Source organism: Rutilus rutilus, assembly GCF_951802725.1.
Source record: "Rutilus rutilus genome assembly, chromosome: 16".
NCBI classification, from domain to species: domain Eukaryota; kingdom Metazoa; phylum Chordata; class Actinopteri; order Cypriniformes; family Leuciscidae; genus Rutilus; species Rutilus rutilus.
In genome coordinates this window covers 22,642,259-22,667,151 of record NC_140224.1, presented here as the reverse complement: position 1 = coordinate 22,667,151, position 24,893 = coordinate 22,642,259, and the positions used below count along the sequence as shown (strand labels likewise).

General features: G+C 39.2%; 2 protein-coding genes across 5 annotated transcripts in view; both read right to left on the bottom strand.

The window, feature by feature from the left end:
• mfsd8 (major facilitator superfamily domain containing 8) overlaps positions 1 to 18,484 on the bottom strand; it is a 36,962-nt gene extending 18,478 nt beyond the window's left edge. Inside the window, exons 1-2 of one of the 3 annotated variants that reach the window (XM_084434704.1) lie at positions 18,358 to 18,459; positions 18,234 to 18,278 (exon numbers count right to left, since the gene is read on the bottom strand). The gene's annotated coding sequence lies outside the window, so the exon portion shown is untranslated. Of the gene's footprint in view, positions 1 to 18,233 lie in introns of all 3 variants that reach the window. The other 2 variants (XM_084434703.1, XM_084434702.1) reach the window with 2 other exon arrangements.
• Positions 18,485 to 18,983: 499 nt separating this feature from the next.
• LOC311306594 (uncharacterized protein) lies at positions 18,984 to 24,510 on the bottom strand. Of its 2 annotated transcripts, XM_084435095.1 has the most exons (11): positions 24,460 to 24,510; positions 23,952 to 24,008; positions 23,655 to 23,785; positions 23,453 to 23,551; positions 22,040 to 22,171; positions 21,764 to 21,898; positions 21,462 to 21,590; positions 20,683 to 20,734; positions 20,544 to 20,570; positions 20,147 to 20,173; positions 18,984 to 20,051 (listed from the first exon to the last, which is right to left on the bottom strand). In XM_084435095.1, exons 2-11 carry the CDS (start codon positions 23,974 to 23,976, stop codon positions 19,519 to 19,521), a joined length of 1,290 nt encoding a protein of 429 aa, XP_084291221.1. In that variant the 5' UTR covers positions 23,977 to 24,008; positions 24,460 to 24,510; the 3' UTR covers positions 18,984 to 19,518. The 2 variants fall into 2 exon arrangements, with proteins under 2 accessions (XP_084291221.1, XP_084291220.1); XM_084435094.1 differs by lacking the exon at positions 24,460 to 24,510 and having other exon boundaries at positions 23,952 to 24,091.
• Positions 24,511 to 24,893: the final 383 nt, after the last annotated feature.

The following is a 24,893-nucleotide window of genomic DNA, read 5'->3' as shown; positions in this document are numbered from 1 at the left end:
AGACCCCTCGTTTTTCGAGCAGAGGTGGAAAGAGTACTGAAAATTTGTACTCAAGTACAAGTACCGTTACATTGCTGAAATAATACTCAATTACAAGTAAAAGTACTGGTGTCAAAAAAGTAATTAAGTAAAAGTACAAATTACTCTTCTCAAAAACTACTCAGAGTACTAGTTACTAATTACTTTTTAGCTGGCGATAGTTAATGCATTACCAATAAAAATATTCAACAAAATCATAGATTTATGTAGAAAATAGCTATTTTTAACACGTTTTTACCTTATTGTCAAAGGACATAGTGGATACTGGAATTTCTAACTTCAATATGACACCTTGAAATATGTCAATATTCAGTAGGCCTAGCCTATAATTTTTAATACCATCGGGAAAACTACTACATACTAAATATTTTAATATCTACATTTTTGTCCATCCATTTTGTCAAGGCAATCATTATTTTCAAGCATTGAAAAGCACAACACTCATTGTAACAGTAATCTATTTGAATGGAAAAGTTTAATTCAAGTCTTCTGAAGAGACACGTCCACTTTATAAGGTGAGATTTTAATTTAGGCTTTTGTTTACATATTTAAACATTGATCAATAACCATTACAATAATCTAATATTTACTCACTCAGTGTATTTGTCTTTACAATAGGGTAACGTGAACTGTTGCAATAGCTCACACACAGCACAAGGAAGCTTGATTTCAATTCAAACTGAATTTAATTTGCAAAAAGACTAGATTTTTCATAACTTTTGACAGCGTTTAATTCAAGAGCATGGAGAGATTGGAGCTGGACGTCATTTGAGTCTGCAGTGAGAACCACTTGGAGAGATTCGCGATTGCACATGATATGACACACAGTCCGAGAGCGCACACTCAATATCCGAGTCCAGTTCATTCGTATATTTGAGAGCTCGCGTCCAGTTTTCTGCGATTACAGTACATGAATGTGCCCTCGCGTTATAATATTGTTCGTGACATTTGCCATTAAAATATGCCATAGAAACTTGCAGGTATTAATAAAATTATGCGTAATAGGCCTACCTGCAATCCCGCGCTGAGAGGAGGCGGGTGTGTCAAACTCGCTGTCGTTGAGATGAGAGAATGAGAACGCGCAGCTGGTAAAATATAGATATTTTGACAATACTACTATGTAGTTTGTTGTTCCAAACTTTCAGTCCAGCCATTAATCACTCTGAGCTCCTCGCCTCCTTCATGGTCAGCTCTTCCAAACCTGCTGCGACTGCGGCGGCTTTCATTCAGTCCAAATATCAGGGGTTTTATTGGTCCGTTTATGATCGAATATTTTTATTGGCTACCGAAATGCCATTCAAAGATTTGAATATCAATTCAAATTGTAGGCTACTCAGTAACGAAATGTGATTTTACAAGTAGCGAAGTAGATTACTTAGCTTAATATGTACTTGAGTACAAGTAAAATTACAGATTTAAAAATATACTCAAAAAAGTACAAGTACCCAAAAAAACTACTTAATTACAGTAACGTGAGTAGTTGTAATTCGTTACTTCCACCTCTGTTTTCGAGACAGCGCCTCCTATCAAATTGGATCGGATAAACATGTGAAGAACTTGTGCCGAAACGTGAGTAGGCTATCGTCAATTTTATTTAGCGAATCATACTGTAATGTGTGCTGCATTTTCGGGATGTTGTCTTGGTAACTAACTAGATGTACCGCATCGCGGTACAAAATATGACCGCCGCTCAGGCCTGCACTGGCTTTCCACAAAAATAAATGACGTGGAGTAATTTGGCTGTATTGCGTGTTTATGTATATACCTAAAAAAAGTAATAGTATGTGCATGTCTGTCTGTGTGTGTGTGTGTGTGTGTGTGTGTGTGTGTGTGTGTATGTGTGTGTGTTTGTGTATGTGTGTGTCTGTGTTTGTGTGTGTGTGTTTGTGCGTGTATGTATGTGTGCGTACATGTGTGCGCGTGTGTGTTTGTGTGTGTGTGTCTGTGCATGTGGATTTGTATGTGTGTGTATGGGTGTGTGTCTGTGCGTGTGGATGTCAGTGTGTGTGCATGCTTGCGTTTGTTTGGCCCCCGGGGACCAAACGAAATTTTTCCTTAGAAGTCTAGTGGGACTACATGCCCACCAAATTTCATGTCCCCCGGTGTTTCGGTGTCCCTGGTATCGTTGACGAAAAATTTACGGGGGCCCCAGCGCGGGGGGGGAAGTGGCCCCCGGGGACCAAACAAAATTTTTCCGTAAAAGTCTAGTAGACGAACATACCATAAAAATGTCTTCATCCTCGGTGCCACGGTTCAGGTAGTTATTTAGGAAAAACTGCATTTTTTGGGGGTTTGGGGGGCCCAGCACAGGGGGGGAGTGGCCCCCGGGGACCAAACGAAATTTTTCCGTAGAAGTCTAGTGGGGCTACATGCCCACCAAATTTCATGTTCCCCGGTGTTTCGGTGTCCCTGGTATCGTTGACGAAAAATTTACGGGGGCCCCAGCGCGGGGGGGGGAAGTGGCCCCCGGGGACCAAACGAAATTTTTCCGTAAAAGTCTAGTAGACGAACATACCATAAAAATTTCTTCATCCTCGGTGCCACGGTTCAGGTAGTTATTTAGGAAAAACTGCATTTTTTGGGGGTTTGGGGGGCCCAGCACAGGGGGGGAGTGGCCCCCGGGGACCAAACGAAATTTTTCCGTAGAAGTCTAGTGGGGCTACATGCCCACCAAATTTCATGTTCCCCCGTGTTTCGGTGTCCCTGGTATCGTTGACGAAAAATTTACGGGGGCCCCAGCGCGGGGGGGGAAGTGGCCCCCGGGGACCAAACGAAATTTTTCCGTAAAAGTCTAGTAGACGAACATACCATAAAAATTTCTTCATCCTCGGTGCCACGGTTCAGGTAGTTATTTAGGAAAAACTGCATTTTTTGGGGGTTTGGGGGGCCCAGCACGGGGGGGGAGTGGCCCCCGGGGACCAAACGAAATTTTTCCGTAGAAGTCTAGTGGGGCTACATGCCCACCAAATTTCATGTTCCCCGGTGTTTCGGTGTCCCTGGTATCGTTGACGAAAAAATTACGGGGGCCCCAGCGCGGGGGGGGGAAGTGGCCCCCGGGGACCAAACGAAATTTTTCCGTAAAAGTCTAGTAGACCAACATACCATAAAAATTTCTTCATCCTCGGTGCCACGGTTCAGGTAGTTATTTAGGAAAAACTGCATTTTTTGGGGTTTGGGGGGGGCCCAGCGCGGGGGGGGGGAGTGGCCCCCGGGGACCAAACGAAATTTTTCCTTAGAAGTCTAGTGGGGCTACATGCCCACCAAATTTCATGTTCCCCGGTGTTTCGGTGTCCCTGGTATCGTTGACGAAAAATTTAAGGGGGCCCCGGCGCGGGGGGGGAAGTGGCCCCCGGGGACCAAACGAAATTTTTCCGTAAAAGTCTAGTAGACCAACATACCATAAAAATTTCTTCATCCTCGGTGCCACGGTTCAGGTAGTTATTTAGGAAAAACTGCATTTTTTGGGGGTTTGGGGGGGCCCAGCGCGGGGGGGGGGAGTGGCCCCCGGGGACCAAACGAAATTTTTCCTTAGAAGTCTAGTGGGGCTACATGCCCACCAAATTTCATGTTCCCCGGTGTTTCGGTGTCCCTGGTATCGTTGACGAAAAATTTAAGGGGGCCCCAGCGCGGGGGGGGAAGTGGCCCCCGGGGACCAAACGAAATTTTTCCGTAAAAGTCTAGTAGACGAACATACCATAAAAATTTCTTCATCCTCGGTGCCACGGTTCAGGTAGTTATTTAGGAAAAACTGCATTTTTTTGGGTTTGGGGGGGCCCAGCGCGGGGGGGGAGTGGCCCCCGGGGACCAAACGAAATTTTTCCTTAGAAGTCTAGTGGGGCTACATGCCCACCAAATTTCATGTTCCCCGGTGCTTCGGTATCCCTGGTATCGTTGACGAAAAATTCAGTAAGGTGACGAAAAAAAAAAAAAAAAAAACTTTGACAATCCCTATATGACCGCTTTCGCTAGCTACGCTAGCGGCGGTCATAATTAATGAGACTGATTGAGAAATGAGAAACACCTTTTGTTTGGGAGGGGGGTGTCGTTCGCGGTCGGTTAGGGCCGCCGGCGATGAAGATATACAGAGAGCGGGTGCGGGGAAAGATTATATAGATGGGAGGTTAGGAGTGCCGTCGTCGCTACTGTGCTGATTCGGAATGCTGATACAATTGAATCACAAGAGCCCGGCTGGACTTTGCCCTTTTGAAACGGACTTACGATGGGATTTCCCCATTGGTGAATGACTCCCCGATGTCAATGTGAGTGCTGATGTGAAGACACACCGCGGCGATACTGCTCATACTTCCCTAAACAGAACGGTGTGTGATTTCCTCTCCTTTTTTTGTAATTAAAGGCCCTTTTGTGGATGCCTGCCCAACCTAACTATTAGTAAAATTAATAAATAATAATTTAGCCGTAAATGAAATGATCCACATGATGACCTTTCACCTGACGAACTCATCCAGAACGATTCCTCACGCTGCACGCACATTCTTTAATTTCGCGCGGCTACGCGCACTACCAGAAGATATCTTAAAATCTGCGGCTGCTGGTAAGTGGCGTTTCATTTTCAGCGAAGTGATTTTGATGTTTGTTTACTTATTATTATTATTTTACAAGGACGACGTGAAGAGAGCATGCAGAGATGTTGTTTATATTGCAGTGTGTAGGAGGTAGAAGTAACTGTTTTCCTGAATGCCATCAAGATTAAAACCGAGACTGATTTCATAACAGGTCAATAAACAAATAGTTAAAATTAAGTCACTTACATTTTAGACGCAATGACTGTTTTTGTTCTGTTTCAGCAGCGAAAATAGTTCCAAACAAATATCACCGCACAACCATCGCGCATCTCACAGCAACACTTGTTGCATTACTGAATGATTCAGCATTTTGAACGAATCGGTTGAGTCAAAGATTCAATTACCCATTCACAAACTGCCTCATTCTGAATAAATCAGCCGATTGAACGAATCGTTTGAATGAATGACTCAATGACTCGCTCATTAAAACGGTCGCCTGCCGCCTCCTACTGGCGGTTTAGTTTCATAAAGTATCATCTTTTCAACATTCCTTATTTTTGTATATTCAAAAATATTTAAAATAATCTAATTTAATACAGTTATAATTTTTCAATGTAAATTATTTAATGTGATTGGTAACTATAATATAATAACTATAATATATTGATCAAATTTAAGAATTTGAAATGAAAGTTGGAGCATACATTTAATAAAATTAGGGGAAAGATGCCCTTTATAAAAGATACAAAAAATTAGGGATTTCAAACAGTGATGTAATGAAACATTGACAATTTAAGTTTGAAGGGAGAAAAGCCTCTGTTTAGGCTATTAAGGAAATGTAATTTTGCCAAAAGAAGAACTTTTATTGTATATAAATGTTCATTTTAAATCAGCCTACTTCAGTGTGATATGTTACCATACTATCATGCTTAACACTAAGAATTTGAATAATTGTAATGTGATGATCAGATGCAGATATCTAAATCAAAGAATATGTGCGGTTTGCGGGTGGATTATTTATTTTTAACAGTGGATTCGGGCAGATTCGGGTGACTCAAAGTGCACCAGATTAATGAATTTATCTTTAAAATGTACAAAATTTTCTTACGGGGGGGCATGCCCCCGGACCCCCCTAGAGGTACCAAGCTCCACCCACAAAAATGATGTGGGAAACACATTAGGCTATATGATGATCTACAAAGAAATACACATTTTATTATCTTATTATTAAAATACATTATTAGGATTTTACCACCTCCGCCTCATTTTAAGCCAGGAAAAACACAGCCCCATTTAAAGCCTTGTTCCATGTGCCCCCCTTTTATACTTTGAGCACCTGCCCCTCCAGAGGTCTCTGCACGGCCCTGGCCCATTTGGTTGCACATGCATGAAGTTGAGGTTTAAAATGAGTTTGAAGTGCCACTGTAATTAATTTTGGGTGTTGTCACCATGCAATGAAGTGAGTGAATGCACGTAGCACTCTGTGTAGTTCTACGGCTTTCTAGGTTGAGTTGAGCCTGTCCTTCTGGTCCCCTTTGTTAATAAAACTGCTAATTTTGATTGAAGTTGGTGGTGTGTTGTCTTCTCTTGCCAGACCATACTGGCTAAAATAATTAAAGGTGGTGGCAGCAGCTTATTAGTAAGAGTAAATATTACAATACTCATTCGATTTCTTTTTTAATCAAACTACTTTATAGCTCATCAATACACCAACATATGAATAGTCCATTTAATATTTGTAAAGATAGTCTGTAACAAAATTTGAGCCGTTAATGTAGCCTATGTTTTTTCGCCTTTTTTGCCCCGAAAATATTTTGATAGCTAACGTTAGCCTTTAACCTTGGACTTTTTGTAGACAAGCCATTGTAAAAATTTTATTAAAATTAGTTGACATTAAAGTAGACCAATTAAATACATTAAGTGTGTTAATATCAAAGAATGTCATCATTAATTATTTAATCAGATTTACCGTTTGACCTTTTTTTTAATTACCGGACCTTTTCTCCTAAAACTATAAATTGAATTAACGTTAATTAATGCCGGAGCAATTATTTTACTTTATATAATTTATGTAGACTACTTAAATTAGTTCTTATAAAACGTAAGTATTAAAATGAATCAATATTAATTTAACTGTGATATGAGGTTGTTGCCAGCCATTTACAACTCATACAATTGCCTAATAATCAAATTTACTATGCCTTCACTATGTATTAGCAATATTTTTGACAATGGCATTCATCTTTTATTTTAGTGAAGTCGAGGAATTTGACAGAGCGTTTGCAAAAAGAAGGAAAAAAGAAGGAACATTCGCCTGCCAGAAAGTATTTATTTTACCTTATGCATTTACATTACATTTATTCATTTAGCAGACGCATTTATCCAAAGCGACTTATAAATGAGGAGGTTTTTTTTTATGCAATTGAAGACGAAAAGTAAAGTCACTAACACAATTCTTTCTTCCTTTTTTCTTTGCTTTGTCCTGTTTACAGCAAGATGATGTTTAGGTGATCGTTAAATAAAGTACAGAATTGTTTATTATTGCTGTTTTGTCTATTCTTTTTTGAGTTTTGCTTTGCATTCAAAATATCAAAAAACAAGTTTTGTAATCTTAGCATGGTATAATGTTAATTGGACCATTACAAGGTTGAACTGAAAGAAAATTTGGAATTTGAATAAAAAAAAACATTGTAGCAAACTAGCAATATAATATCACATAATATTTTTCAGAAGATAGTTCATTCTGTAGGCTAATTGTATCCCTTCCATCAGTAATTTTCTTTCAATTACACCCACGCTCAAAAAATAACTACTGGGTAATTTGTTAGTCAGAGAACACAATGAGTTTTTTGGCACATGCATTAAGCAGGGAACGCAAATATTTATTTGGATAACTTTAAATAAAACGAGACCGTAATATTGCATCCTATTGTTTTCAATGGCATTTGGATAAGGGTGTTATACGATCTTCTGAACAGCAGGAGGCGCTATCTCGAAAAACGAGGGGTCTGAGAATGCGGGACTCTGGGTGCGGGACTGTAGCTGCAGCAGGCTCCGAGTCTGCAGCTTCATAATATTGGGAGTGTCCATTCTCTCCTATGGAAGGTTCATAAGAAATTCAATAGCAGCAGATGTGGCTCACAGGAGGATGTGTATCCAGTTCACTGGATACACATCCATCCATTTTGAATGTGCATCAATCAAGACAAAGAACATTTTTCCCATGAATGGTCCAGCATAATCCACATGAAATTGTTTTTGTTCATGTTTTTTTTCAGGCCAATTCCAAGGATCCAATGGGGCTACAGCTGGAACATTCCGTTCTTGGAACAAATGACAGGTTTTAACCAACCTTTCAACATCCTGATCTAACTTAAGGCCTATTTATACTTCTGCGTCGAACTGCCGCCGTAGCTACGTCGTAGGCTGTGTGTAGCGCGCGTACCCTACGGCGTACCCTGACGTGCACCTCTCCAAAAATGTAACAACGCGTCAATTCTACGCGAACACAAGCGCTGTGATTGATCTGCCAGAACCCCTCCCTCGGGGTTTCACATGCTCCCTAGGTGCGCGTCAACGCGGACAGCGACACAGAAGTATAAATTAAAACCAACACGTTGCCTACGGCGTATGGGCTCCGGCGTAGGTCCGACGCAGAAGTATAATGAGGCCTTTAGGCCACCACACATATTTCCGGGCCAAAGCTTTCATCCTAGACACTCCTGGGTGGCACTGATGCAGTCGCTTCAGGACTTCTGATCTATCCACACTGGGAATGATTACTCTGCCCTCCAAAGCACATAACCATCCTGTACACTTACTTCATATTTTCTTGATGCGAATGGGTCAAACTCTGCTCCAATTAATTCATGCAGGAATTCTCGTTGCACCATTTCTCTCACCCTGGATAATACCAAGGCTGCGTTCTCCGAAACTACCTTAACGCTACGTCGTTCTTAAGTTGTACCTTAAGAAGTACCTTATCGTTAATACGTGTTTTCCGAAACCTTCTTAGTTAAGTATACCTTCTGTAAGTCATACGTTCGTAAGGTTGGTCTGGAGCGCTCTTAGCTATACCTTATCGCTGCTGACGGTTCACACCGCTAGTGGCCACCACTACGCAAAAAGCTTTTTTACATCGCAGTTTAATTACACATAGAAAATTTTATATGAACATTTAATATAAAATCTGATTTAGTATTAAAATTACATTTTTACTTTATTTTAAAATTTTACACATAAAATACTTAAGTTGTTATAGCCTACACCCAGTGTATGGAAGTGTTTTCATTAATAAAGTTTCCATACACTAATGGTTGTTAGCTTTTTTAATTACTATCCTAAGGCACATCAGCTGGCGAACCATTTGACAGAAAAGGCTTAGGAGTCTATAAAGAAAGATGAGTTTACACAAACTTTATAGCTATGGCAGCGAGACAGCGAGTACTTGTTTTAAATCAAAGACGGCGCCGTCCGCGGAGCCAGTTAGTGTATGTCAACTACTATAAAAGAGAACACTTTAGTCCACTGACTACCATGTCAGAAGAGACCATTGTAAAAAAATTACTCAGCATACGTTGTGGAGAACATTAACACACTTATGGCCGTGAGGGTTTGGGATTGCACACTTGCTAAATTATAAACACATACTCATATTTATTTCTGCATGTACATATTTCAATGAGCCCCGATAAATGCAGTTTGTACTATTTCTAAAACGCTTCTTTATAAAGAACATTGTTTTCTCAATACTTTACCTATACCGCTGTGAAGGAAAGAGCGCACAATCGATCATCGAGGCATCGATATCAACCTATTCAGCACCTCCACCATGGACAGCACCTGCTAAGGTCGAACTTAAGAAGGTTTACCTTAAGCAACATCCTAAGGTATAGTTCGGAAAACACACGTAGGAAATGTATACCTGTAGTTAAGGTGTACCCTTTGAGTCTTCGTAGCGCGCTAAGAGACAACGTTATCGGAGAACGCAGCCCAGATCTTTTTGTGTCCACCCTCTCACCTGTTCTGTTGTAATCAAGGTAATGTCTGCATTCTCCAGCATTAAGACTCTTTCCTACTGTTCAGTGCCAGATTCCGTTGACAATGGTAATCGACTGCATTTCCATGATCCTTGCATGCTTGTCTAACCCAAAGGCGCCTTTACAACAAAGAAATGGAAGTACTCAACATGACAATTTGATTGTACGTCCATAGGAGAGATCAAGCATGCAAACTCAAGCACCAGCTTCAATGAACTGTAAACCTTCATCTGCAAAGCAGCAAAATTTAAGTTCCTACAGGCCTGAAGATAACATTCAAGATAACATATCTCAAAGGATATTGGAGTTTGATGGAGATCCATTGCAGTATGGCTCTTTTGTTAAAGCTTTTGAACAAGCCATTGAAAAGAAAATCGGGGACAAGCAAGAATGCCTTTACTATCTAGAGTAATATACAAGAGGATGGCCAAGAGAGTTAGTCAGTAGTTGTCACAATATGAGAGCTGATCAAGGATATGATTGAGCAAATAATCTGCTCAAAGAACATTTTGGTGGTGAAATTAAAGTAACAGCAGCATATATGGAGAAGGTCATGCTTTGGCCTATAATAAAGGGTGAAGATGTTGATGCTTTGGAGTCTTTTTCAATTTTTCTGAGAAGCTGTTGTAATGTAATGGAAGATTTACAGCATATGGACGAAATTAATGTTCCATCTAACCTTCGACTCATTGTGATGAAGCTGCCTTACAAGTTTTGAGAAAAGTGGAGGGCTGCTGCCTGTGAGTTACAGGAGCATTGCGGCAACAGGGCCATGTTTTCTGACTTGGTGAGGTTTATTGAGCATTCTTTCTGATCCATTATTTGGAGATGTACAGAGTGGACAGGCATCCTTTTCATTTGATGCTAAAGCTCAGCCTAAATCTACCAGTAAAGGTCTTGCAACTGTCGCAGCTGTACATACTGTTTCAGAGCTTTGTCTATCTGAAATACAAACTACCTGCTAGTTCTGCTCAACAAAAAGACAACAATAAATTGTGTATTGTCTGTAAAGGCTGCCATTCATTGCTGGATAGGTGTTCTTGTCTAAAGAACATGACACACAGAGAAAAACTGAGCATTTTAAAAGAAAATAGATCCTGTTTTGGGTGCTTGAAGATTGGACATGTAAGTAAAGATTGCAGAAACCCATTCATTTATGATGTCTGCAATCAAAAGCATCACACCTTGCTTCACATAGAAACCAAAGGCAACCATCACCATTACCAGTAACAATTGCTCTTGCTGCTTTGCAGGCGTGTGGTCAAAATGGGGCTGGGAACAAGGAGTGTGTTCTGTCTATCATTCCAGTACAAGTCAAAGCGAAGTCTGGTAGCAAGATTGTCAACACCAATGCATTTTTGGATCCTGGAAGTTCAGCCAGTTTCTGTACAGAACATCTTATGAGAAAATGTTATCTTACAGGAACAAGAAACTCCATACTGCTCCGTACTTTAGGCCAGGAAAGCTCCGTGGTCTTCAAATTTCAAGCCTGGATGGACAGACCTTTGTGGATTTACCAGAGCTGTATAGTCAAGCATCAATGCCTGTGAGCAAGAATAACATTCTCACTCTGGATGACTTGAAAGATTATCCATATCTGGAGAGTATCAGAATTCCCAGTATGAATGCAAAGGTTGAGCTGTTGATTGGTCTCAATGCATCAAATCTTAAGGAAACGTGGGAAATCATTAACAGCCAAGGCAGGGGACCCTATGCTGTCAAGACCCTGGGGTGGGTCGTGAATGGGACATTAAGAGGTGGTAATACTGACAAAGGAAAGACTGGCTGTCCTGTAGTCACTGCTAATAGGATCTCAGTTGCCAGGCTGGAGGATCTGTTGATTGCTCAATACAATCATGATTTACACGAGAAACTGTCAGACGATGATGTTACCATGTCCAGAAATGACCAACAGTTCATGGAAATAATGGAAACTACAATCAAGTTTGAAGAGTACCAAAGAGTACTTGGTCTGCACTGGTGCACTGAAAAGGATAAATTTACCTTTAGGTTATCCATAAAGGAGCATCCTCACACAAGACGTGGCAGGTTGTCTGTGGTTAGTTCCATTTATGAGCCCTTGAAGTTTCTTTCCCCATTTACTCTGCCTGTAAAACAGGTGCTCCAAGAAATGTGCACGTGCAATGTTGGTTGGGATGATAAGATTCCACAGGTCTTCTCTCAGCAATGGACAAGATGGCTGGCTAACTTGCACTGTATAGCAGCACTGAAAGTAGACCCGTGTGTAAAGCCCAAGGACTTTGGACCATCCGAACACGCTCAGCTTCACCACTTCTCTGACGCCAGCGAGAATGGCTATGGGACGGTGTCATACTTGAGGTTGGTGAATAGTGAAAAAAGGACTGTAGTTGCATTTATTTTAGGAAAGTCAAGAGTTGCTCCATATAAAACAGATGACAATCTTGAGATTGGAACTTACGACTGCTGTTCTCGCTGTACGAGTTGATATAATGCTAAAAAGGGAGTTGCAGATTCATTTGAATTCATCTGTATTCTGGACAGACAGTATGACTGTACTGAGATATATCCAAAATGAAACTAAGCGGTTCCACACCTGTAGGAAATAGAGTGGCTGTCATAAGAGACTCAACAGATGTTGTGCAATGGAGGCACATAAAGTTAAGTTTGAATCCGGTGGATAAGGCATCTAAGGGGTCTTGGGGCTGAAGAGTTTTTAGCATGTAAGAGATGGCTTAAAGGCTTACATTTTTTTTTTAAAGAAGAAGAAGAATGGCCCAAGTCCAACATGAATCAGTTGTCAATACCAACAGATGACCAGGAAGTTAAGGTGGAATGCACTGCACATGCCTTTTCCTGTCAGGTTTCAAAGTCTCCTACCAGTCAGTTCTTCAGCTATTTTTCTGATTTTGCAAGACTTAAAACCTCTGTAGCATGGATGGTCAAGGAAAGGAAATGCTTATGCAGCTTGTGAAACAGAGGAAGGCTTTACAGGCATCTACTTGTACAAAGGACGTTCCAAACACTGAAGCAAATAGATCTCATGCAACAAGAAAGATGAAGGCCAACATGGATGGGTTGCCTGAGGAAGAAAGACGTCCAGTTATATTGTCAAAAGACCAGGCTATTTCTCAACTTATCTTGAAGCATGTGCATCAGCAACTGGGCCATGCAGGAAGAAATTATATGTTGTCATTTCTCCGTAAGCATTACTGGATAACTAACGCTAATTCTGCTTGTCGGAAAATAATCTCTGACTGTGTCATATGTTGTCTTCAAGGAAAGGTCGGAGAGCAAAAAATGTCTGACTTGCCAGCAGAGAGAGTTTTACCTGATTTACCACCATTTACAAACATTGGTGTTGATTACTTTGGGCCCACTGAAATCAAGAGAGGTCCAGGAACAGTTAAACGCTACAGGATAATTTTCACCTGCATGGCAAGCAGGGCTGTACATCTTCTTGAGATGGCCTATACTTTAAATACAGACTCCTGTATTAATGCCATTCGCCGGTTTATGTGTCTTCATGGTCAAGTTGCCCAGTTGAGATCAGATAATGGTACAAATTTTGTCGGAGCTGAGCGGGAGCTGAGGGAAGCAGTAGCTGGGTTAGACCATAACAAGATCCAGCATGCATTGTCATCAAGGGGACTTAAGTGGATATTCAACCCTCCTGCCGGGTTTCACATCCGGGATAGAAGCAATCCTTAACGCCCATCCTATTACGAAAGCCTCTGACGATGTGAACGATCTTAAGGCACTTATGCCTAATCATATTCTCCTTCTAAAATCTAAACCACTAATGATTACTGTAGTTTGCGATGAAGGAGATTTGTACATCAAGAAACAATGGAGACAGGTACAATACTTATCAGATCTCTTCTGGAAAAGATGGGTAAGGGACTATTTACCATTACTACAAGAGAGACAGAAATGGATAAAACCACGAAGAAGCTTTACTGTGGGAGATATTGTTGCTATCATGGATCCTGTAGCTCCTCACGGCTCCTGGTTGATGGGAAGAGTAATTAAAACCTATCCTGATTAAAATGGATTTGTTCGATCAGTCCAACTGAAGACAAAAACAGGACAGCTGGATAAGCCCGTGTTCAGAATCTGTTTACCACTAGAAGCTGAGCACTGAAGCTGAATCGGAATTCACATACAAAGACATTTATGGCTCCTTGTGTATATGTTGTTTAATTGTGAATTTACATTATTACAATTATGGGGCCAGTGTGTAAGAGCCAAATGTAATTTGTTCAACCATTAGATGGTGGTGTGCACCAGTGGTGCAGGTGAAAGCCACACCTGTTCAATCACATGATATTTAAACTTCTAAACTGTGTTGAATCAGGAAGGGACAGGTGGCGGGAATATATGGTTCTTACCATAGAACCAATGCCTTTTAAACTCTGTAAACACACATCTCATTCAAACTGTTCAAACGGATACCGCTGTGTGGACATTGTTTTAACTATGCGTGAAGAACACCTTACCACCTTTCCTGGGCTTATAGGAAAGCCACTACACCATCAATTTTTAATATAAACAATTCTAGACCATTGCACCTCAATAAGTTGCACTATCTGTACATTGTATGCTCATTTGTCTTTATAGTTTGCATCTTTTATTATTTTGTCTGTTTGCACCTTGTATAATGCAGGATATATCTGTATATAGTTTGCACATTTTTGTATATAGTTGGTATATTTTGTGTATAGTTTGCTCTTTTACATCTATTTGTAATATAAACAATACTAGACCATTGCACCTTAATACGTTGCATCTTGAACATAGTTTGCCCATTTGTGTATATAGTTCACACTTTTGCATCTTTTTTTTATATTCTGTCTGTTCCTGCTGTTTGCACCTTGTATTTATTACTGCAAATAAATAACAATAATGTGACTTTATAACAGGTCTTTATTTACATGGTTGCATGTCATTTATAGGTGCATTTATTTTACAACAGTACAGCTCTGCCATGGCACAATTCCGTGGGGTGACTGAAAGAAGGCCATCAGGTCATTCCGCACACCAACTGCAGCTCTGGTGGAGTGGGCCCTTGAAAAGTGACGTGGATCTAGTGCTTCCAAAAGATTTGTGTCCCCTGCCCACACAGTTGTGTAAAGCAGAACAAGCTTTCACAATGTTAAGTGCTTTGTCTGGCAGGCATTCTTGTGGTCTCCCAAGGATTTGCTACCTTAACACCAAAATGCCAAATGCATTCTCAATCACCCGTCTGGCTTTGGAGTGAAGTTAATTGCAGGTCTGCTTATCCATGGGTTCATCCCTAGGTAGCAAAACAACAGTATTAACTGATAGGCAATCATTGTGTGCCAATGCAGCTGTGATCAGGAATATATATACACATATATACAATATACAAAGTACTATTACATGAAATTAATTTTGTCTGTGACATAGGCCTACCTGGAAAGGGGCGTGTGAGGTTGTTGTGTAGGGGGAATACAGCATAACCAACTACCACATGTGGGATTTGGACTCCTGTTCCAGGAAGATTTGCTGGTGGGGGCAGATTCAGTTTGTGTTCAAGAAACATAGAACCAAATCGGCTCTCCTCGAAGATCTGGCGTCTGTCGCAGGAAGCCATCAGAACAATGGAATGTACTTTCCGTCTACGCTGCCAGAACAGCTCGGAAAGTTCACAGTTGCCAAAAATCAGCAGCAATATCTTCTCATTGGGCGACTGAAGAGCAGGGTGTTTTCCACAAAGCTTTACATACTGTGGAAGAAACTGTGCTTGACGAAAGTTTGTAGCTAGCTGCTACAGCCTGTTGGCTTCCACCAGCAGCTAAAATTCGAAGGGTGATTGTCAGTCTCTATATAATGTTTACAGGCATACTGTGCATACACTGATGTACGATAAATGGCTGCACACGATGAACCAAATCGTCGAATATACCTGCCGACATCCGAAAATATCTGAAGTGCATTTCCTCGTCCATGTCCCTCAGTGGCCGAACAAGCACAGAAAATTCACCCTACTTCTGCCTCAACCGGTTCACGGGTCACACATACCATCTCCTCAGATGCCTTCTCTCGTTTCTGCATTTTAGTTTTAGTAATTTCACTAAAATTAACTGTTTTTCCACGTTGATCAGCTCAAACAGCTGCGAAGAAACTAAACACAATGGAACAGAAACCCCACCGGAAACTAGCGTTTTGGCTGTGTAATTGCAGAGTAACGCAGACAGAACGCAGAAGTATAAATGCTCACGACGGAGAAGTACACTAATGCGTACAATCGACGCAGAAGTATAAATTGGCCTTAACTGTGAGTTGATAGACCCGGCGTCTTGACACGTCACGTGCAGGACTTGAAACGCCCGTACATGCATTCAAAGCAAATCGATAAAGCATAATATAAAAGGGACAGTCAACTCATTATAATATGCGGTTATAGTTTTTTTGTTGTTTTTTGGCATCACTGGGGCCCTGGGCTTAAGCCCAGATAAGCATGCATTAATGTGGCACTGGGTATTCACAGAGATGGACATAAATACATGGAAATGTATTTAAAATACAAATACAAAATACTGTGTGGAAAAATGTATTTAAATACAAATATAGTATTTTGTATTTTGAAAATACACAAAATACATGTGAAATTGGCCATCCAGTGCAGGTATAGGTTAGCCTGGTAATACCAGACTCTGCTACTTCACTTTGCTTCGTAGAGAGAGTCTGGAGTTCCGTAATAGAAAAATGTTTTCTTGCGCTAGTCTGAAGCTTAAAATCATTGGTTACCCGTAAGCCAATCACATAACGTTTGGTTATGGCGTGTGTTATGCGCATGCTCAGCCGCATCTAACTTCCACTGTAAACACATGTATGATGCGAAAACAAAACCATAGAGCGAAATACCGGAGTGAACATGACTGTGAACGACTTTTGCAGATTATGTGAAGCAAATCTACGCATCCACGGTACAATCAGCATCTACGTCACAGCTCTCAGCCCTCCCTCTGTTCGTTGATTGGCCGGCTGTTTTCAGGCCGGAGGAAAACGGAAAGCAGTCTCAGACTGAGTACAGAAGCGAAATGAAATTGAGTGGAAGTACGAAGTCTGGCGTAGTCAGGCTAGGTATTAGGTCACAGTGAATGAAGAAACTATATAGGCCTACTGACTTTTCATTCCAAACCACATCTCTGCCCTCTCTGTCTTTCTTTTTTTCTTTCTTTCTTGCATTTACAAATAAACTTATGCAAAATAGCAGCCATTTATATACTTATTTCTGGTTACAATGTAGTCTATTACTTGTGGTGAACACTATTAAAAAATTCATACTGTATGTAAAACTGTGGGAACCTTTTCTGCTATCTAGCAAAGAATATGGATGGGTGATATGACCAAAATCTCAATTTTACTTCACAGTAACAATATCATGTTTTCACAATTCTTAATATTAGTTTTGATTCCACAGCATAAACTGAATTTCAAACTCTTTTGAGTTTTTTTTTTTCAGGTAGTCCAATGCTTTTTAAGTAATTGTATGTTTATTTTATGTAAAGTTTATTTGTTTCTATAAGTTTATTAAAATTAGAAAGTGTAGCCTATCTAAAATTTAAAATTAGAATTCATTTAGATTCATTTGACACTATTTACCCCTTTTTTATTATTATTTTTTATGTACAATAAAACTAAAAGCTGAAAATGTTTGTGGTGTGGTTTGTGTTGTGGTTGTGGAGGCATCAGTGTTTGTTTTTCCACTCCAACGTTCCAATAATTCCTGCCCACTAAAATCTGCACGGATACATTTGCTTATCCCACAAATAGGCCTATCTAAAAGATTTAGAAAAAGTTCCATCACTTCACACTTTATCACTATGATATGTAGTGTCATATCACCCAGCCCTAACATGCAGTAGCCTAATGCTTTAAACACATTTGACAAGCTAGTTGATAAAAACCAACAACCGGTCAAGACTGATTGGCTAATGCTATTTTCCCACTTGTCTGTGCTCTTTTATTCTTTCATGTTAACTGAAGTGAATAATGCACTATTTTAACTTTAATCAACAAGTAGAATTGATCATGACATTCTCACATTTTGTATTTCAAATACGTATTTTAAATAGCCTACATGTATCTGAAATTACTGCCCATCCCTGGGTATTCAAAGTGACTTATGATAGATTTATAGTCTAGAATTGGCATTTTGCGTGATCAACAACATTGGCATTTGGCCTACTACATAACATTCCACACAGATACTGTGCCCAGAGCCGTCGCAAGGGCTGTGCCAAGCGTGCGACCGCACAGAGCCTTGCACCAAAATAAAGTGACAGCCGACTTGATGTAAGCCAGTAGTTAAAGTTCATGTTTTTGTTCTTCAAAATACTATAATAGTTAAAAGACAGCTAAAAGTGAGACTATGTGTATCATGATAGATACGGTTATTAATACGTTTAATTGACTTTTATTTAAAAATGTTACTAGGCTATGTTAAGACATACGGCGACATGTTCCGCGACGAATGTAAGTGGCACATGGCAATAAGTGCTACTGATTAAAACCGCTAGTAGTGATAATAAATGTTGTGATTTGGTATTATGTATTTGTATGTAGGCTACCATAAGCAACATTCAGCGTAACAAACAAAAATGAACGTAATGCCACAACAAACCTTTTCAGGAGCATCGGTGTTTCTTTCCAGTCCGTGCGCATGATTCTGGACACAATCAGTTTTATTAGCGAGAAACAAAATCGTTTGGAAGATATAATAATGAACAATTATGCAATTAACATACACAAAGGCTGATAACAAAAGTTGTTTCCAGAAACAATAAAGATCAAAACTCGTTTTAGTGAGCAGCGGCAAGAAGCAACAGGTTAGAAAAGTTCATCTAACGGCTCTGGAAATGTTTAACATTTGCCGAAGTATCTCGCCCGCCCCTGGCTAAAAGAGATACTGTGATTGGTTGGTTATACCACTGAGTGACAGTCTGCTTGCCCAATCCTATAGGTTAGGGAGAGTCTAGATTTTTTTTTTTTTTTACAAATTAATCTGGAACTCAATTAAACATTGCCTCAGTAATTTGGAGAAAAAGTGTTTGAAGGGTGAAGTGTGAAGCGTTTGTTTTACATACTGATTGTGCATTGCTTTTAAAGGCTCACGAGTCTTTCCCCGTGATTTGATGAAAATTATATATTTAAATGGACAGGTTTCTTTACACACGACTTTAACTCTGGCTCAAAGTCCTCTTCTGGCCCCCTTCCGTTTTCAGTCTGAGCACAGGTCCACATAAATATTAATTTGTGAATGGTTTCTTTTTAATGAAAGCTGAAACTGTCAACTAAGTACAGCATTACATTAGACTTAAATTATGTGTTATTAGTACAGCAGTGCAGTTAGAACAATAATAAAACACATGGTGACCTGCATTTTATGTTTTATTAATACACATATAATCATCCAGTTCATCTATGAAAAATAGAATGATTAACCTTTTAATAGACATTATCTACACAAACATTGATAGGCCTATAATAAATATATTATTTAGATGTTTAAAGGATGAACATAGATATGCATGGCTAAATAATGCAGTCTTATTAAATATTTGTGTCAAACACATACTGTTCCTTATACACGTGAAAGTAGACAAGCTTAGATACATATATATATATCATTATTGAGCCAGATAAAATATGCAAAGATGCATTTTATAAATGGATAAAGAGATCCAGGTGTAGCAATCATGTTATAAAAATAATAGGATGTGTATAGCTGTGTATTTTTAATAGCTCTCATTAAGCGGGTCCAGCCCACCATGATATTGAATCCTCTGAAAGTCGCTATTAGGAGTTTCTTTTTTAGTTGACAGTAGATTTGGTTCCAGTGAATAATTTGTTAAGTTCTAAATGTTCAAACGAAAGTGCAGAAAGAAAGATGAAAACCTGCCTTGTTGTTAAAAGCGGCAATAATCTTTAGGAGACCATATGGTTATAACGGACCTGCCATCCAGCAGGGCAAAGAAAGGGTACAGCTTCTCACGAAAGTGTCCTGTGAAGGTGAAGATGTGTGATTTGTTCTCCGCGTTGTAGAATGAAATCTGTCCCTCCTCATAATCAATGTATATTCCCATTTTCCGGGGCACCAGCGGCAGAGGCAGGGCCGTTTCAGGATTGGTGCAGGCATAGAACTGTCGTGTGCTGCGCCACAGGACCCAATAACCATTAGAGGGATTCATTGGAAAGCGGCCATGCCTCTTTGAAGAAGCAGTTGTCACTCCAACTTTCCAATAACCATTGTTTGCAAATTCCACTTCCCAGTAATGGCGGCCACTCATGTAGCCCTCCCAGCCTAAGACACAGGGCAATCTATCAAAACGCTGAAGGCTGTATGGCAGATCTGCTTCTTCTAGGCCCTCCTGAACCTTCTTGTGGTCATCAGAAAGCTGCAGCCAAGGGTTGATGGTCATGGGATCAAGACTTACATCAGCTATTTGAGAGAAAGACATGAAAGTTTTACGACTAATGCATTTGACACTTTGTTAATGCTAAGGAAAGTCTTATTTAGATATGATATAAACTTGCCTCCTGCACTGACAATCCAGCTCCAGACTGTGAAAAATAAGAGAAAATGATCTCAATATTGAGTTTAGATACCAGATCTTACTACTTAATTGACTTGCTAAGAATATTAGACATTGCAACAGCTAGACTAACACATTCGTATGGCAACTCCTAACTATTTTACATTTTGGTGAATCTGTGGCTAATTCGCATGAATTCATATGATCTCTTTCGTACGTTTTCATATAACATGCCATTGACGACTAAGTTTAGGTGGACCTTAATGCTTACTTTTGTCTAAAAATGATTCATGTACAAATTCATATGAAATCTCCACCTCATAAAATGGGGTTGGTTAATCATACTAGTGCTTTGTTAAATATCTCAAATGTGCTGGGAAAAGTTCTAAAAGAGTTACCTGAATTAGGGATGTATCGTGGCATGCCTGTTTGAGAAAAGAGAACAGAGAAAGGAGTTATGAATATTAATTTAAGTGGTGTAGGCTACTCATATTTACAAAATTAATAATGATATTAGTTCGATTTTGGATCCCTCACCAGCTTTCCAGGTACGCTGCTTAGCTGAAAGCCACAGATGAGGAACCATGCCCTAAAATAAATACAAAAACAAGCAATTTTAATAAAGGGATCATATTAACAACCCTTGATCTCTTATACTGTACTTAAGGGTTAAAATAACATGATGCATGATGTATTTACAGACTTTAAGTTGCAAATCAAACAAGTGAACCTGTCGCCAAACTGTTCCCACACAGATAACACATTAATCAAACCATTCTTCAGCTAAGTTATATTTTATATATTACAGCTATTTCATTTAATTCATTATTTTTCATCACATATGATGTTTCTCTGTCACTGGTTGTACAGTACATAACAAATGTCTCTCAAATGCAAATGCTCGAACTTATGTTACAGATGGCGATAACTGGTCAACGTACAGTAAACCAAAGATACTTTCTTGAGCTTTGCTCTTTAAACAACCATAATGATGGTTTTTCCATCCATACATTTATCAGAACTATTTCATCTTTGAAGCAGTTTAGGCAATTTCATTTTATAGTCTCACACTTCACCCCTGATAATAAAACATATATTACATATTCTATCGTAAGTATGGAATGTTATTGTTGGTTTCCTCAATAAGATAAAGTGCTTCGATATTGACAGAATATTCGTCTCTGGTTTCTCAGTTATATAATTACTATTTCTTCACATAAAAAGGCACCACTTTCCAAAACTCTCCCTAAATTTTGCATGACTGTATTGTACACTACACCATGTCCCAAGCAGAAATACATTCACAGCCATCCCACCTTGCTGTCTTCCTTCAGCAAACTCCAAGTAATGAACTCCAGCAGTGGCATGAGGGAAACCAGCTTCTTCTTCCTCAGTCCCAGGAGACGCAACATCTGTGTCAGCTCATCTCCCAGCATTCCACAGCTCTGCATTCAGTAAGAAAGAATGTCCCATGCATTATATTATGAGTCATTTCACAAGTGGATACCGATTCTAAGAAAGCAGAAAACCACATCTGGACTTTGGTCCACTTAATGTGTTAGTAACAACAGATAAGACACCATTGCTCTAGATAACATAGATATTTTTGTTGTCCCACCTCTGACACACTCTGAATCTCTTTGGCCCACTCCGTGATCCTCTTCTGCACCACCTCACTCTGATCTTTATCCTGCTTTTTGTCCTCTTCCTCCTGATCAATCCTCTCCTTTATCCAAGAATGATTTTTAGACAGCTGAGGATCACACAGGCACACAGAAAGCTTAGTTTGAGCAAGTCACCCTACACGGTTGAACTGAAGTCGATCTGTATGCATTCCAGAACAGTACAGTATGATTGAGATGTTTGTCTTTTTTTGAATTACAGTCAATTTCACCTTGTCTACGCTTTGAAGTTCACTGGCCCACTGAAGAATAAGCTTGCGGCTTTCTTCAATACTGCGTTCAGTTCTGCGGTCTGTCTGCTGCTCTGACGATCCGCTGCATCCTTCACCGGGATCATCCTCATTCTGTAAATCACATGCACACATTTACAAATCATTTATGGATGGACAATATATATGCACCATATCTGTTATCTGATGATATTACAATATAAGTCGATGTTGGATATTTAATTATTATATTATATTTGTCGTCATCTAACATGCACTTCATCTTTTAAAACACCAATTTAAAAACACGGTTAAATATAATCTTTTGCAAATTTCAAAATGAGTATCCATTTTTCATACTGTACATTATGCTGTAATGCCTAAATTGACTTTAGACATATAGTATAGATATTGTTTTAATTTATCTATAATCAACCATAACATGACATAACATGAGTTTTAAAATCAGTGAATCCCTAAAATCATTCTTCCTCTGCCATCTCCTAATGCAATTTTTGTTCTTGATGACAGAGACACATTGTTTATTGAACGCTTCAAGTGCTCATAAACACCCTTAAGGCCTCTTTTATAACAAGGCAGATAAAAACTAAATAAATTACTATAATAAATATTAGTAGTAGTAGTAGTAGTAGTAGTAGTAGTAGCAATTTAATTTATTCATTCATATTACTTTTTTAAAAACGTATCTAATAACCCCTTAACCCCCAGACCCAAACAACCCTCCCACATCCTCACCACAGACATGGTGTGACAAGGCCTAAAATTACAGATGCACAATTGCTAGGCTATTGAAATGTGTTATCAGTTACCCTGGGCTCACATAAACTAATCTAGCACTATACATGTCTCGCATGGCAACGCTTATCACATGATAGCATGGGTTATAAAAATTTATTGGTTTGAGTTTGCACGCAAAGAGGAGTTTGCCAAGAAATGATTACGTGAGCCGTTAAACACATCAGTCTTTTGAAGCATGGAACGTAAATCTCTGAATCGAAACTTGGCTTTAGTATTTTCCCGAACGATTTTAAGATATTTTTAAGAGACTGTCTTTACAATGCCTTAAGTTTACTGAACTATTTTATTGTTATATTCATACATATAAAACAATATAACAATAAAATTATAATAAAATAATACAGGAAACTGAAAGCATTGCAAAGACTACTGTCTTTAGAGGAAAATTATCCTTATCCTTTTTATATATGTGTGTGTGTGTGTGTGTGTGTGTGGATATATATATATATATATATATATACACACACACACACACACACACACATATACATTTACACATGCACACGCAATATAACATTATATATATGTATATATATGTATATATACAGTATAGTAAAATAAATTATATTGTAAATTGTAAAATTATTTGTGGCTGACCTTACAAACTTGTGCCACCTGTTGCTTCCAGTGGTTGATGAATCTGATGCACTCTTCCAAGCTGCGGAGGTCCTGCAGGCCCTGCTGACGTTGCCTTTGCTGGAAACAAACATGAAATATTTACCACGAGCACAAATTATTGTGATCATGACCCAACATGGATCACAGACCATAACATCCCCGAGTTAGTTAGAGTTGTTACCTGTGAACGGGTAGAAAATCCACTACTGCTCTTGAAGGGGCTGGTGGGGGCAGAACTGTGGACCTGAACAGTTTCCTCTGGTAGCGTCCAGCGCACGGCCCCAATAGAGTTACTCTGCTTTTGGGGCCCTTCTGCAGAGGAACAGAAATCTCTGACTTAGATTTGAACGGCTGTAGAAATCAACATCTCACACAGCAGTTTGAAACGAATGTAATGTGTTAAATACACAGAAATACAAGCAGTACACACAGTTGTGTTCTATTAAAAACAGAGAGAGAACATGTGTAAGAGCCATACTTCTGTCCTTCAGGATGCTCTTCATCGTGTATGGCTTTGTGTTATATATTCCAGCACCTATAAGAGGGATATTTTTTAGAGGGACATTTTTAAAAGTTATTAATATTATCAATGCAAATTAACTTATTAAATGGAACACATTTACTAAACCTTGATGATGAAGAACATAAAATTATAATAATAATACAAATATTATGCTTTAACGATAATAATAATGAACTAAAATAATACATGTATTAACTTATATTGTAAAAATAAATAAAAAATTTACACTAAAAATAAAAATTATTATTATTCCTGATACTCAAAGAAGATGAATGCATGAACTGATAAAATAGATTGAATGCAAAATATGTTGCTTTGGATAATTGTCTGCCAAATGCATAAATGCAATAATAATCATAATACTTCTGTCAAAGCAGTTAACAATAATATTCATTTCTCAGTAATGGCACGTTGTAACTGACATCACGATAAAAGCTATGCATGAGACTCAAAAGAGACTTACCCTAGATGAAGTGTTGGGAAGGTGAATGCTTGAAGGTGTCTGGTGAAACTGAACGTTGGCGCTCTATCAGCCCTAGTTTTAGCTCATCCTGCATGGTTTGAACTTTGGACCTGAATGATTAAGGTCATGATTCTATGAGGTGGAGGCCAAGGAATGCTACGTGATGAGATATGAGAGTCTTTCCCAGCAATGATTCAGACAGTAGTCAAAATGGCATGATGCCAGGAATAAAGAGAGCGAATACACTCACGCAGTGCGTAATGCCACATACATTTACTGATTCAGTGGACATATGTATAGGGGACAGCGGGGCTAGTTGTAACACACTTGTTTTAAATACTTCCACACATGCTAGCATGACGAAACTTACTGTATTTACTAATTGCCATATCAACATTATATAGAGAAAAAATTGTGCCAAAATTCATATCACT

Excerpts from the sequence above, each read along its gene's own strand:
- LOC311306594 (XM_084435095.1), bottom strand. The coding sequence starts at position 23,976 with ATGAAGAGCATCCTGAAGGACAGAA. Across the intron at positions 22,172-23,452 it reads AGGTGGCACAAGTTTGTAAG|AATGAGGATGATCCCGGTGA; the intron begins GTCAGCCACAAA and ends TGTGATTTACAG. Across the intron at positions 20,571-20,682 it reads GCAGCGTACCTGGAAAGCTG|GCATGCCACGATACATCCCT; the intron begins GTGAGGGATCCA and ends TTTCTCAAACAG.